At 45.4% G+C, this 14351-nt stretch overlaps 1 protein-coding gene across 2 annotated transcripts in view; it reads right to left on the bottom strand.

Moving 5' to 3' along the window:
- The window catches only part of GTF3C1 (general transcription factor IIIC subunit 1), a 307903-nt gene that overhangs the window by 132852 nt on the left and 160700 nt on the right, over nucleotides 1–14351 (bottom strand). For both annotated transcript variants that reach the window (XM_040356997.1, XM_040356999.1), the window contains one exon: nucleotides 13803–13960. In XM_040356997.1, coding sequence (XP_040212931.1) covers nucleotides 13803–13960 — 158 coding nt within the window. The remainder of the gene's footprint in view (nucleotides 1–13802; nucleotides 13961–14351) is intronic.

Raw genomic sequence — 14351 nt, 5'->3', positions numbered from 1 at the left:
GGGTGAAGGCTGAGGTTAAAAGATATTGTGAGTCTTGTCCTGTTTGCCAGATAACTGCCCCAGTGCCCCGCTATAGAAACCCCCTAGTACCCTTGCCAATTATTGAGGTCCCATTTGAGCGGATCGCTATGGATCTTGTGGGACCCCTGGTAAAGTCGGCAAGGGGGTACCAATACATATTGGTCATCCTAGACTACGCCACTAGATACCCAGAAGCAGTCCCATTGAGAAAAACGTCCTCTAAGGCCATTGCCCGGGAGTTATTTCAAATGTTCTCACGTACTGGGTTCCCCAAGGAAATACTAACGGATCAGGGCACCCCTTTTATGTCAAAGGTGATGGCGGACTTGTGCAGGCTGTTTCAGATTAAGCAGTTGCGGACGTCCGTCTATCACCCGCAGACCGATGGCCTAGTTGAGAGGTTTAACAAAACTCTAAAGTCCATGTTAAAAAGAGTGGTCCAGAAAGACGGGAAAGATTGGGACATGTTACTTCCTGCCCTGTTGTTCGCTATCCGGGAGGTACCTCAGGCATCCACGGGTTTCTCGCCATTTGAGCTGGTGTACGGACGAAGGCCCCGGGGGTTGCTTGATCTGGTAAAGGAAACGTGGGAAAGTGAGTCCTCCCCGCACAAAACCGTGGTAGAGCATATTTCTCAAATGCGAGAAAGGGTGGCTAAAGTGATGCCGATGGTGAGAGAGCACATGCAGAAGGCTCAGGATGCCCAAAGAAGGGTATATAATCGGTCGGCTAAAGTGAGACAGTTACAAGTAGGAGACAGGGTAGCTGTCCTAATACCCACAGTGGAGAGCAAGTTCTTGGCCAAGTGGCAAGGTCCATTTGAAGTAGTAGAGAAAGTGGGTGAGGTAAACTATAAGGTACACCAACCAGGAAAAAGAAAACCCTACCAGATTTATCACATAAATTTGTTGAAGCTCTGGAGAGACAGAGAACCGGTGTCCGCGGTGGTGGCGGTACAGTTAGGGGACCATGTAGGGATCGACCTGGTGCAGGTTGCGGCTACCCTAACTAGGCCCCAAACCCAGCAAGTAAAAGAATTTCTGCAAAGGAATAGGGACATGTTTTCAGGGTTGCCAGGGCTCACCAACGTCATTGAGCATGACATTGTGACCGAGCCCAAGGTGAAAATCCGGCTTAAACCCTACCGTATCCCAGAAGCTCATAGAGTGTCAGTGTCTGGAGAGGTTAAAAGGATGCTCGAACTTGGGGTCATCGAAGAGTCGCAGAGCGAGTGGTCCAGTCCAATCGTGTTGGTGCCCAAACCCAATGGTACTCTCCGCTTCTGCAACGATTTTAGAAAACTCAACGAGGTCTCCAAGTTCGATGCATACCCCATGCCACGGGTAGATGAGCTGATTGAGAGATTGGGTCCTGCCAGGTACATCACCACGCTGGACCTCACAAAAGGTTACTGGCAGATTCCCCTGACCAAGGAGGCCAGAGAGAAAACAGCTTTCTCTACCCCGGAAGGTCACTTCCAGTATACAAGAATGCCGTTTGGTCTTCACTCCGCCCCCGCCACATTCCAAAGGGCCATGGACAAAACTTTACGTCCACACCTACGGTATGCCTCCGTTTACCTGGATGACATAGTCATTTTCAGCACGGACTGGGATTCCCATCTTCCCCGGGTACAGGCAGTGGTAGACTCCTTGAGAAGAGCGGGGTTCACCATCAATCCGGAGAAGTGTGCGGTTGGGGTGGAGGAAGCCAAGTACCTAGGATACATTGTAGGTAGAGGGTTAGTGAAGCCCCAAATGAGCAAGGTAGAGGCCATACAGGGCTGGCCCCGCCCCCTAACAAAGAAACAGGTCAGAGCGTTTTTAGGCCTAGTTGGGTACTATAGGAGGTTTGTCCCCAACTTCGCCACCATTGCGGCACCGCTAACTGACCTCACCAAAGGTCGAAAGTCGGTCATGATTAAATGGAATGCCGAGGCTGAAAAATCTTTTCAAATGCTTAAGACCGCACTCTGCCAGGATCCGGTGCTTGTGGCGCCAGATTTTTCTAAGGATTTTGTAGTGCAGACAGATGCCTCAAGTGAAGGGCTAGGAGCAGTTCTGTCTCAAGAAATCAACGGAGAGGAGCATCCAATCGTTTTTCTTAGTAGGAAACTGACGCCAGCTGAGAAAAACTATGCGGTGGTGGAGCGCGAATGTCTTGCCATCAAGTGGGCTTTGGACTCCCTGCGTTATTTTCTCCTAGGTAGGAAGTTTCGCCTTATATCAGACCATGCTCCTCTTACGTGGATGAGACAGAACAAACACACCAATGCCAGGGTAACAAGGTGGTTTCTGTCTCTGCAGGAGTTCAATTTCATGGTAGAGCACAGACCCGGGAGACAGCATCAGAATGCCGATGCCCTCTCCCGAGTCCATTGTATGGTGTCTACTGTTGCCTCCAACACCTCCGCGTTGAGGCAGAGGGGGGGGATATGTACAGGACACAGGGGGTGGGTACTGGACGGGTGCTATACGGCACCACTGTTTGGACTATGGTCCATTTAAATAGAGGTAGAAGGTTCAGGGGGTCACCCAAAAGTGGGTGAAAAGTTCCAGGCAGGCGCTAATTCAGAGAGGACTGGCTTGCAGTCTTCTCTATCTTAATAAAGTAGTTTGGGGCCTGGAATTTTGGAGGCTCCAAAGTGTTATTTGGGTGGGATGGAGCCTCCACTCCTAAACCCTGGAAGCCAGCGCACAAGGGGTTAAAATCTCACAGACAACCACCCATTAAAGCAGGAAGTGATGCTGGAGGGAGTGAGTGAGTTGGGAGAGTGCACCTGTGAGGACAAGATGGAAATCTGCTAGCTGTTCAGAGAGGACTTCTGAGTAGTTTGGAAGTGAAGCTGTGTCTGCAGGGAAGGTCTGGAGGACTTCTTACTAAAAACGTATGTGCCTTTCTTTTGGTTGTTTTCTGAAGAAAGACTTTTTCCTAACTTATGCTGGAAAGAAGCAAGACTTTTGTTGTGACGTTTTGGATGCTGAAGAAAAGCTTTATTTTGTTTTGTTTGGTCACCAATAAAGACCCTTTGCTTTACTAACACGGTTTTACGCACTTGTCTCGCGGAGCTTAAGGACCCCCAAAGTTCACAATATATATATATATATATATATATATATATATATATATATATATATATATATACACACAGGGAGTGCAGAATTATTAGGCAAATGAGTATTTTGACCACATCATCCTCTTTATGCATGTTGTCTTACTCCAAGCTGTATAGGCTCGAATGCCTACTACCAATTAGGCATATTAGGTAATGTACATCTCTGTAATGAGAAGAAGTGTGGTCTAATGACATCAACACCCTATATCAGGTGTGCAGAATTATTAGTCAACTTCCTTTCCTTTGGCAAAATGGGTCAAAAGAAGGACTTGACAGGCTCAGAAAAGTCAAAAATAGTGAGATATCTTGCAGAGGGATGCAGCACTCTTAAAATTGCAAAGCTTCTGAAGCGTGATCATCAAACAATCAAGCGTTTCATTCAAAATAGTCAACAGGGTCGCAAGAAGCGTGTGGAAAAACCAAGGCGCAAAATAACTGCCCATGAACTGAGAAAAGTCAAGCGTGCAGCTGCCAAGATGCCACTTGCCACCAGTTTGGCCATATTTCAGAGCTGCAACATCACTGGAGTGCCCAAAAGCACAAGGTGTGCAATACTCAGAGACATGGCCAAGGTAAGAAAGGCTGAAAGACGACCACCACTGAACAAGACACACAAGCTGAAACGTCAAGACTGGGCCAAGAAATATCTCAAGACTGATTTTTCTAAGGTTTTATGGACTGATGAAATGAGAGTGAGTCTTGATGGGTCAGATGGATGGGCCCGTGGCTGGATTGGTAAAGGGCAGAGAGCTCCAGTCCGACTCAGACGCCAGCAAGGTGGAGGTGGAGTACTGGTTTGGGCTGGTATCATCAAAGATGAGCTTGTGGGGCCTTTTCGGGTTGAGGATGGAGTCAAGCTCAACTCCCAGTCCTACTGCCAGTTTCTGGAAGACACCTTCTTCAAGCAGTGGTACAGGAAGAAGTCTGCATCCTTCAAGAAAAACATGATTTTCATGCAGGACAATGCTCCATCACACGCGTCCAAGTACTCCACAGCGTGGCTGGCAAGAAAGGGTATAAAAGAAGAAAAACTAATGACATGGCCTCCTTGTTCACCTGATCTGAACCCCATTGAGAACCTGTGGTCCATCATCAAATGTGAGATTTACAAGGAGGGAAAACAGTACACCTCTCTGAACAGTGTCTGGGAGGCTGCGGTTGCTGCTGCACGCAATGTTGATGGTGAACAGATCAAAACACTGACAGAATCCATGGATGGCAGGCTTTTGAGTGTCCTTGCAAAGAAAGGTGGCTATATTGGTCACGGATTTGTTTTTGTTTTGTTTTTGAATGTCAGAAATGTATATTTGTGAATGTTGAGATGTTATATTGGTTTCACTGGTAAAAATAAATAATTGAAATGGGTATATATTTTTTTTTTGTTAAGTTGCCTAATAATTATGCACAGTAATAGTCACCTGCACACACAAATATCCCCCTAAAATAGCTAAAACTAAAAACAAACTAAAAACTACTTCCAAAAATATTCAGCTTTGATATTAATGAGTTTTTTGGGTTCATTGAGAACATGGTTGTTGTTCAATAATAAAATTAATCCTCAAAAATACAACTTGCCTAATAATTCTGCACTCCCTGTATATATATATATACAATATAAAAAAAGGTGTATAAAAAAGCCTGCAGTACACCTACTCAGCGCAAAATCAATCCCACAGCTTTCTTAGCAATGCACACAAAGATAAAAATCACTTTAAAATAAAATTATGCAAAATATTAAAAAGATAATAACTAGCTTTTTAAAAGAAGGTAAAAATAAAAGAAGGTAAAAATCAAACAATAGTATATAAATAAAACAGTCCAATCCCTGGATCATTAAGATAATAAAACGCGCTAAAAAATTCAACGATAAACATGAGGGCCAATAAGTTAAATGATAGATGATAGTGTGGAACAGTTGAAAAAACGTCAAGTGTCAGTTATCGGTTGTCTTTGCGTGCACCTTCCACCAAAGAACAATATCCGTATTCCACCTCGTGATGCACACTCCCCCAGGGGGTCAAACTCACCAGAACATCTGTTATGTGTTATGTAATCCCTCTTGCACAAGGCTCAATTTAGGGCCAGTTGGGCATCGTCATGCTGAATAACAGTATAGAGGGAAGACACGTCTGCCGTTACCAAGTATTCTTCATCTTTGTCTGATAGGTCAATTTCTTGTAAGAGCTGTAGTAGGTTTTTTGTATCTGTAAATATGCTTTAGTTTGTAGGAAGAGATCCAGGTATTGCCCCATCCCTGATGCGATCGAGCCTATCCCGTTAACGATGGGTCTCCCGGGAGGGCATTGTAGATCCTTGTGGATCTTAGATAGGGTGTACAGTATATAGTCAGGATTCTGCTACTACTCGAAACTACGTATTTTCTTTCTTTACTGGATAGAACTCCTGTCGAGTACCCTGATTCAACCAAAACCTTCAAATCATTTTCGTATTGTGCAGCAACATAATCAGAAGGTGTTCATACGGATTGCACTCGATTTCTGCCTTGGCCCCAACTACTTTTGGTACAATGGCAACTTCTACTCCCAGAAAGGGGGTGTTGCAATTGGCGACAAATTTGCCCCAAGCATAGCAAACGGGGAGATTTAAGCCTGTCGAGATGTCGTGCGGTCACGCCCTCTGTTGAAGTCGGAAGTAACGAAACGCATCAGGGCATGACCCACACGACATCCCAGAAGTGACGCTTCCACCATCCACCATTTGTTACCAGGAAGTGACTACAGTGTCTGCAAGGAGACGCACGCTTTCTCCTGGATGGCAGATTACGGTGATAGCACCCTCTTGGGCTACATTTACATGCGTGTTGATTTTTGTTTTATGTACGTAGCTAGTATTAAGGGGTCTTCTGATGTATGGGGCGTTTGGTCATAATAAACAAAATTACGCTATGTGCAACTATTTTTTGTGTTTTATGACTTGTGTTGGAGCCCCTGAACCAGTGGACCTTTATTGATGGTGAGGATCCAGAGCAAATTGGCTGATGAACTCCTAATTTAAAGGCTTCTCTCATTAGATGTTCTGGTAAAATTTGACCCCCTGGGGGAGTGTGCATCACAAGGTGGAATACGGATATTGTTCTTTGGTGGAAGGTGCAGTACTGATATGCTTTATTTTAATATTGTCAAAGTTGTTATTTATTTTTGTAACCTACGTCTGCATAAAACATGTGTAATTTCATGAGATAATTTACGAGCGCATGTTTAGGGGCAGAATTAGGGGCAGGGTAGGGGTTGCGTGGGGCTACTGGTGGCGAGAAACTCTTAAAGGATCACTAAAGGAAAAATTTTTTTTTGCTGAAATGACTGTTTACAGGGTATAGAGACATAATAGTTAACTGATTCCTTTTAAAAACTATTAAAAATAGATAAGAATCAATCATATAATGTGCCTCTAGATGCAAAAACTAGTTTAGTCTTTGCAAGTTATTTTATGCCTCTGTGCTGGACAGTGCCATAGAGAGTCATGGCTAGGAAAACTAAACTAAACTCTCCCATGACTTTTTTCATAAGGAGCCAGACAACCTGGAAGTGTCCAGAACAGAGAAGTATTACAGCAACATCAAAGCAAAAACGAGCAATGAGGACATGAAACCAGGACTGCAGTAAGGTAAAGGAAGCTATTTAGCTAAAAAAAAAAAAAATCCTTTAGTGACCCTTTAACCACCCAACGCCCGCCGCACGACTATTTACGTCCGCAAAATGGCACGGACAGGCAGATGGGCGTATATATACGTCCTTGCCTTTGCGCGGGTCGGATCGGGACCCCCCCCCCCTGCGTGCGGCGGGCAGATTCCCTCGGGGAGCGATCCGGGACGACGGCGCGGCTATTCGTTTATAGCCGCTCCGTCGCGATCGCTTCCCGGAGCTGAAGAATGGGGAGAGCCGTATGTAAACACGGCTTCCCCGTGCTTCACTGTGGCGGCGCATCGATGGTGTCATCCCCTTTATAGGGGAGACACAATCGATGACATCAGACCTACATCCACACCCCCCTACTGTTGTAAACACACACTAGGTGAACACTAACTCCTACAGCGCCACCTGTGGTTAACTCCCAAACTGCAACTGTCATTTTCACAATAAAGAATGCAATTTAAATGCATTTTTTGCTGTGAAAATGACAATGGTCCCAAAAATGTGTCAAAATTGTCCGAAGTGTCCGCCATAATGTCGCAGTCACGAAAAAAAAATCGCTGATCGCCGCCATTAGTAGTAAAAAAAAAAAAAATTTATAAAAATGCAATAAAAATATCCCCTATTTTGTAAACGCTATAAATTTTGCGCAAACCAATCGATAAACGCTTATTGCGATTTTTTTTACCAAAAATAGGTAGAAAAATACGTATCGGCCTAAACTGAAAAAATAATAATTTTATATATGTTTTTTGGGGATATTTATTACAGCAAAAAGTAAAAAATATTGAATTTTTTTTCAAAATTGTTGCTCTATTTTTGTTTATAGCGCAAAAAATAAAAACTGCAGAGGTGATCAAATACCACCAAAAGAAAGCTCTATTTGTGGGGAAAAAAGGACGCCAATTTTGTTTGGGAGCCACGTCGCACGACCGCGCAATTGTCTGTTAAAGCGACGCAGTGCCGAATCGCAAAACCTGGCCTGGGCATTTAGCTGCCTAAAGGTCCGGGGCTTAAGTGGTTAAGGCCTGCCTAGTAGCTTAGGACTTGAAATTTTGAGCCGTGTAATGAAGGAGCTATACTCCTTCACTCCACTCTGGCAAAGTGGCATGCTCAAGTTTTCTCACAACTGACAACTTTGGCTGGTCGTCTTGCGGGGTTCTGATCTTTGGCCATTTTCATAGCATTACTCCCACACATGCATTGTGAACAAAGAGGCAAGAGTAGTGTAAAACAAAGTTTTACTTTCAATAACTTTAATAAACCAATTCAGTGCTATATGGCCCTAATATTAACAGAATATAAATCCACCGGTCCTGTAATATATAAGAAAATTAAATTTTTGCGAAAAAAGGCAAAAATATGAAATGTGTTAAGAATTGAAGGACTTAAAGTTCTATTGTGGCTGCAAAGACAGGTAGTCAACAGCACTGTTATGGAGTGGACAACCCTTTCCCAACTGTGACACCTGGATTTTGTAATAAGCTTTATATTCTTATATTTAAAGTAGACCTTTACTTAAAAGTATAAAGTACCACAAATTTGCCTCTCCTATTCACTGCTATTCTATCATACGTGGACTTTTTTGGGAGGGAGGGGCAGGCACCATTTTCTGGCAGGTACCCACATCCGCAATTCTCACCTAGGTGATAATTACAGAACATTGGCTGCCCCTCCCCCCCCCCGCAATCGCCTGTGACATGTTACATGTCTCAGGAGGCTGAGGGACCAATCCAACAGCATGCATAATGTTGCAAATGCACATTGGGCAGCAGACTATGAAACAGCAGGAAGTCACAGCTGGCTTCCACAGCCAAGGTCGTCCAAAGACCAGCGAAGAACTAGCTTGAGTGAAGATGGCACTGGACTCCTGGGCTGGGAAGTGACTTTTATTTTATTTTTTAAAGACTGTAGCATGGCTTTTGTTATATCCTCTGTGTTGTGAGGGACACAAGACTCTGGTCTGGAACAATGGATGTTTATTCAGTACAGGCTGTACACTGCAACATGCATCTCAGGACAATACATATCTCTGCTTCCTACATGTGGTCTCTCTGAGATGGCTACTATGCCCCTTGACCCTTGTCATCACTGCTGGGTGGAGCCAGCCTTAAAGTGCCAGTACATGTGGAACCCTTCAGGTATAACACCTTCCATCCATCCCTAAAAAAAATAATAATAACAGGCACAAAACATTAACTGATAACTGTCCAATAACAGTCCTCCAAACAAAGGAGAATTATGGGACTTCAAGCTTCCAGGAACAGTTGCGGGGTTAATATGTCATCGGATCACTTCCGTCGGCCCCGTCGAAAGTCTCGTAACCGCTCTTGCAACTGAAACCGGTCAGGAGGGCGACAGTGTCGTTGAGGCCGGGCATCCAGCGATTCGGGACCGGAGGAAACAGGGCTGGCCGGAATGGGTACCGGCAGGGCCAAGAAGGGATCCCCCAGCTCAGAGGGTAAACAGACCTCCGGACCAGAGCTGGAGGGCTCTGTTGGAGATGAGTTCAAAAGTTCAGAGTCCCCACAATCATCAGTCTCTGTGCATCCTGATTCGCTGGGAGCAGATCCTTGAGATACTGGTGGTTCAGCCGGCATCAGGGATTCGGGCAGTTGAGAACGAGGACGCAGTTGGTCCGCATGACGTCTGCAAATGGAACCATCTTCCAGGCGGACCTTGTACATCTTGGGTCCCAAAGTCTCTGCAATGACAGCAGGAAGCCAACGGGTGTTGGAAGCCCCATAAGATCGGGCCCATACCTTTTGTTGGGCTGTGAATCGGGGGGGCTCGTTGTGTTGGACCATCTTGTCTTGGGACTGTAGTACATGTTCCTGGACTGTTTGAGGGCGGAGCATATCCAAAACAGTCCATGGCTGCCGCCCCAGAAGGAGTTCTGCTGGAGTTTTCCCAGTGGTTGTATGTGGTGTGTTTCTGTAAGCAGAAAGGAAGGAGTCCAGCTGCTGGGGTGACAGGGACTGTTTACTTGCAGCCACTGTAGCTTTGAAATAGCATTTAAAAGTCTGCACAAACCGCTCTGCTTGACCATTTGTAGCCGGGTGGTAAGGTGCGGTCAACTTGTGCTTGATGTTGTGGGCAGTCAGGAAACGCTGAAACTCCTGACTGGTGAATTGTGCACCGTTGTCTGACGATTTCTCTGGGGTATCCAAACGTAGCAGCGAGATGTAACAGTATGGAAACCGTTGCCTTAGTCGTTGGCTGAGTAACAGGAATGACCTCAGGCCACTTTGAATGGGCGTCCACTATGATCAAGAAGGTGTGTCCTCTGATCGGGCCTGCAAAGTCCAAGTGTAGGCGAAACCAAGGAACCGTGGGCCAAGTCCAGGGCTGGACGCACCCTCGAGGAGGGTCTCTTGCCGTTTGTGCACATCCAGCACAAGCATTCACATATGTTGTGATATCGGAGTCTAGGTTTGGCCACCACACATAGCCTCTGGCCTTTTGTTTCATACGTGTGCTCCCGGGATGACCAGTATGTAGCAAGTCCAGAATGTGTCTCCGGAGGGTCTGTGGAATGATCACTCGGTCTCCCCATAAAACACAGTTGCCAGCCACAGTTAATTCCATACGCCTACGGAAATAAGGTTCATACTCCTGTGTGACAGTTGCAGGCCAACCGGACCGGACCCAGGAGAGTATCGTTTTCAGAAAGGTATCCTTGGTTGTATGGGCTGCTATCTCCCCAGAAGACAAGAAGGACAGGCTGGTGTAACGACAACTCCTGACTGGTGGAGTAGAGTCCATGGACCTCCCTGTCAGTCGGGACATAGCGTCCGCATTAGCATTGGCATCATGACCACGATACTGAATTTTGTAGCTGTATGCCCCCAAGAACAGGGCATAACGTTAAAGGCGGGCCGCAGTAGTCTGGGAGATGCCTTTGTCAGGGCTAAAGATCTGAAGGAGTGGTTTATGGTCCGTCAGTATGGTGAATTCCCTACCATACAGGTAAAGATGAAACTTCTTAATTGCCCATATCAGCGCAAGTGCCTCTTTGTCAATGTGTGAGTAATTGCTTTCTGCTTTTGTCAAAGACCTGGAGGCAAATGCCACTGGTTTTTCTGACCCATCTGGTAAGATGTGGGATAGTACCGCCCCCAGACCATAGGGTGAGGCATCACAAGCCAAGGTGAGAGGCTTCTGGAGGTCATAGTGCACAAGCATGCGTGACGCCAACAGCTTCCGCTTAGAAACTTCAAAAGCACGTTGGCATGCAGCCGACCAGTCCCATCTGGAGTGTTTCTCCAAAAGCTTGTTCAACAGAAACAAGGTGTGTGCCAGATCTGGCAGGAATTTGTGGTAATAGTTCAGCAAGCCAAGGTATGATCGCAGCTGCTGGACGTTGGTTGGGGCTGGAGCTTTGACTAAAGCATCAACCTTGGCTTCTGTGGTGTGTATACCTTCTGCATCCACAAGGTGGCCACAAAACTCCAATTTAGGCACCATGAATTGGCATTTTGCTAAGTTCACTTTCAGACCCTGTTCTTGGAGTCTCGCCAACACAAGCTCCACATTCTGCTTGTGTTCCTGGTCGGTCCGTCCTGTAATGAGCATGTCATCTAGCAGGCACTGAGTGAAAGGAATGTCCGCCAATATCTCGTCCATTTTTCGTTGCCAAATGGCTGGGGCAGAGGCTACCCCAAACACCATCCGATTATATTCATACAGTCCCTTGTGGGTGTTGATGGTCAGAAACTTGCGGGAAGAAGGATGGACCTCAAATTGTAAATATGCTTGTTTGAGATCAAGCTTGGTGAACTTTTGACCTCCTGCAAGAGAGGCAAAAATGTCATCTACTCTGGGTAGGGGATACTGGTCTATTTCCAGTTGAGAGTTCAGTGCCATGCGGAAATCGCCACAAATGCGCAAGTCCCCATTCGCTTTCTTTACCGGTACAACTGGTGATGCCCACTCGCTGTGCTCTACCTTTGAGATGACACCTTGTTCCTCCAGCCGACTTAGTTCTGCTTCCACACCTGCTCGGAGTGCGAAAGGTACTGTCCGAGCTTTGAAGAACTTAGGCTGAGCGTTGGGTTTCAGCTTGAGTCTCACACAGTCATGCTTTATTTTTCCCAACTGGTCATCAAAAATCTTTGGGAACCGCTGCTTCAGGGACACCACCCATCTCTCATTATCTCCTAATGGAATGGTAACGGTGTTACAGGGACTTATGGCAATGTCTGGCATACCAAAGTGAGCAATTCAGTCTCTCCCGAAGAGAGGGGGTCCCCCATTTTCTAGGATATATAATGGCAGTCTCTTTGTCTGACCCTTGTACAATACCTTTACTTTTGTGTAACCCAGTGGGTGGAGTATCTGCTTTGAGTATGTCTGCAGTTTGATTGGTGTTGGGCGGACAGTTTTTCGGGTCTGAAGTTGTCTCCATTGTTTCTGGGTGATAACTGAAACTGCTGCTCCTGTGTCTACATCCATCCTGAGTTTCTTTCCCTCAACGGTTACATCTACAGTCATTGCGGAGGGTGCTGAATGCATATGATGTATGTCTAACCTGTGAAGCACTTCCTCATCCTCTGAATCAGATGATGATGTATATCTTCCCACCATATATGTCTTTGTCTTGGGGTTCAGAGGTTGTTTATCTCGCACCTTCTTGCTACGGCAAACTCGTTTCAGATGGCCGGTCCTACCGCAATTATGACAGGTCTGATCCTTAAACCGGCAGACTTTGTGATCATGGTCTGTATTCCCACAATGGTAGCAAGCTGACTCCCGGCTTGGTGGGGGTCTGTATTTCCAGTTTGCAGCAGTTGGCTTGACTGCTGTTCTGAAAACTTCCTGCTTCACCTCTTCCCTTCTGCTCTGGGGGTTCAATTCCTCTGTATCTTTCACAGCCATTTCCATCACTGAAGCTATCTCAATTGCCTTTGTAAGGGTAAGGTCTTTCTCTGTTAACAGTCTCTTTTGTGTTGACTCACAATTCAGTCCCATGACAAACTTATCTCTCAGTGCAGTAGGTAGGTAGTCCCCAAAAGAACAGGTAGAGGCTAGTCTGCGAAGGGCGAGCACATAAGCTTTAATCTCTTCACCTGTCTGCTGCTGCCTCTGATAGAAGCGAAATATTTCTGCAATTTCTAATGGTTTAGGCTGGAAGTGATCCTCTAGCAGTGTCAGCAGCTCTGCCAATGTCTTAGCTGCTGGTTTTACAGGGGAAAGCAGATCCCTCAGAGTGTCATATGTTTTGGCCCCAACCACTGTCAGAAACACTGCTACTTGCCTGTTGTCTGGGATGTCATTTGCACTGAAATACTGTTCCAGCCTCTCAACCCAGGAACTCCAGGATGTCTGTTCTCCATCAAACTCACTTAATGTCCCGATTAATGACATTTTCCTGCTGGGATCTGTGATTGCTTTTATCCAGGTGACAATCCACAATGTCTTTGTCTCTCTCTCAGACTGATAGACACTTTGTAAATCCCATCCTCGTTGCCACAGTTATACCCTCTGTGTTGTGAGGGACACAAGACTCTGGTCTGGAACAATGGATGTTTATTCAGTACAGGCTGTACACTGCAACACGCATCTCAGGACAATACATATCTCTGCTTCCTACATGTGGTCTCTCTAAGATGGCTACTATGCCCCTTGACCCTTGTCATCACTGCTGGGTGGAGCCAGCCTTAAAGTGCCAGTACACGCGGAACCCTTCAGGTATAACAGCTTTCGCTTTAAAAAAAATACTATATTACTGAAAGGGGCAAATCAGTTTATGAGTGGGTGGGGGTGGCTAGTTGCAGTCAAGTGATACAACTCAAGAGCCTGGAAGAGATCAAACAGAAGAATTTCCAGAATATCATTATGATTTCCATTTGCCTTGCTCTTCTTTAGGATGAAAAGAGTATAGTAAACCAAATAGCTCAAAATATAGCACTGGTTGACAAGCATTTGCCAAAATAAGCTGTGCTTGAAGCATCTGCACATTGGACATTGTGGACCTGCTGCTCACATATAGAAGCATGTGCGTTGTTTTACACTACCTTTCTGTTTAGAATATTACTGGCGATTCGACAGAGCATTAGCAAGCCATCCTCTTGTGCTGTCCACGCCACTCGCAGACGAGTCATTCTCTGTAATGCACTCTGATCAGCCTCATCATGGTACCGGCCTCTTTTTATTTTTTCTTCTGTCTTTTCCTCTTCAAGAAATAAAACAAAAAAACTTTGATAAATGGACTGTAAACACTCCCTAGCTAACCTAGTATGTGTTGTTATATGCCACATTTACTACACAGAGGCAGTTGACCAAATATTAGCACATCTTATATATTATGTATAGGCAAAATCTTTTTCATGTTATGGATAGAGAAGGAATGGGTTAAATCCCTTTTATCAGATTATGTTTTTGCTCTCTGTGTCCTGCTGTGCAAATGTTTCTTTAAATCTCATTTTGGACACATAAGAGGTAATAACCATAAAGTGAGGGGAATTCCCATCTTAGACAGTTGTAACCAGAAAAGGTGTCCTCATTGGGAAAAGGCAAAACAAAACCTTCTAGGTAAAAGGTGGCTAATTTTGCCACACAGGATG

Source organism: Rana temporaria, chromosome 6 (assembly GCF_905171775.1).
Source record: "Rana temporaria chromosome 6, aRanTem1.1, whole genome shotgun sequence".
Classification (NCBI taxonomy): domain Eukaryota; kingdom Metazoa; phylum Chordata; class Amphibia; order Anura; family Ranidae; genus Rana; species Rana temporaria.
The sequence above is the reverse complement of the archived record's forward strand: the minus strand, read 5'-3'. Positions and strand labels throughout refer to the sequence as shown.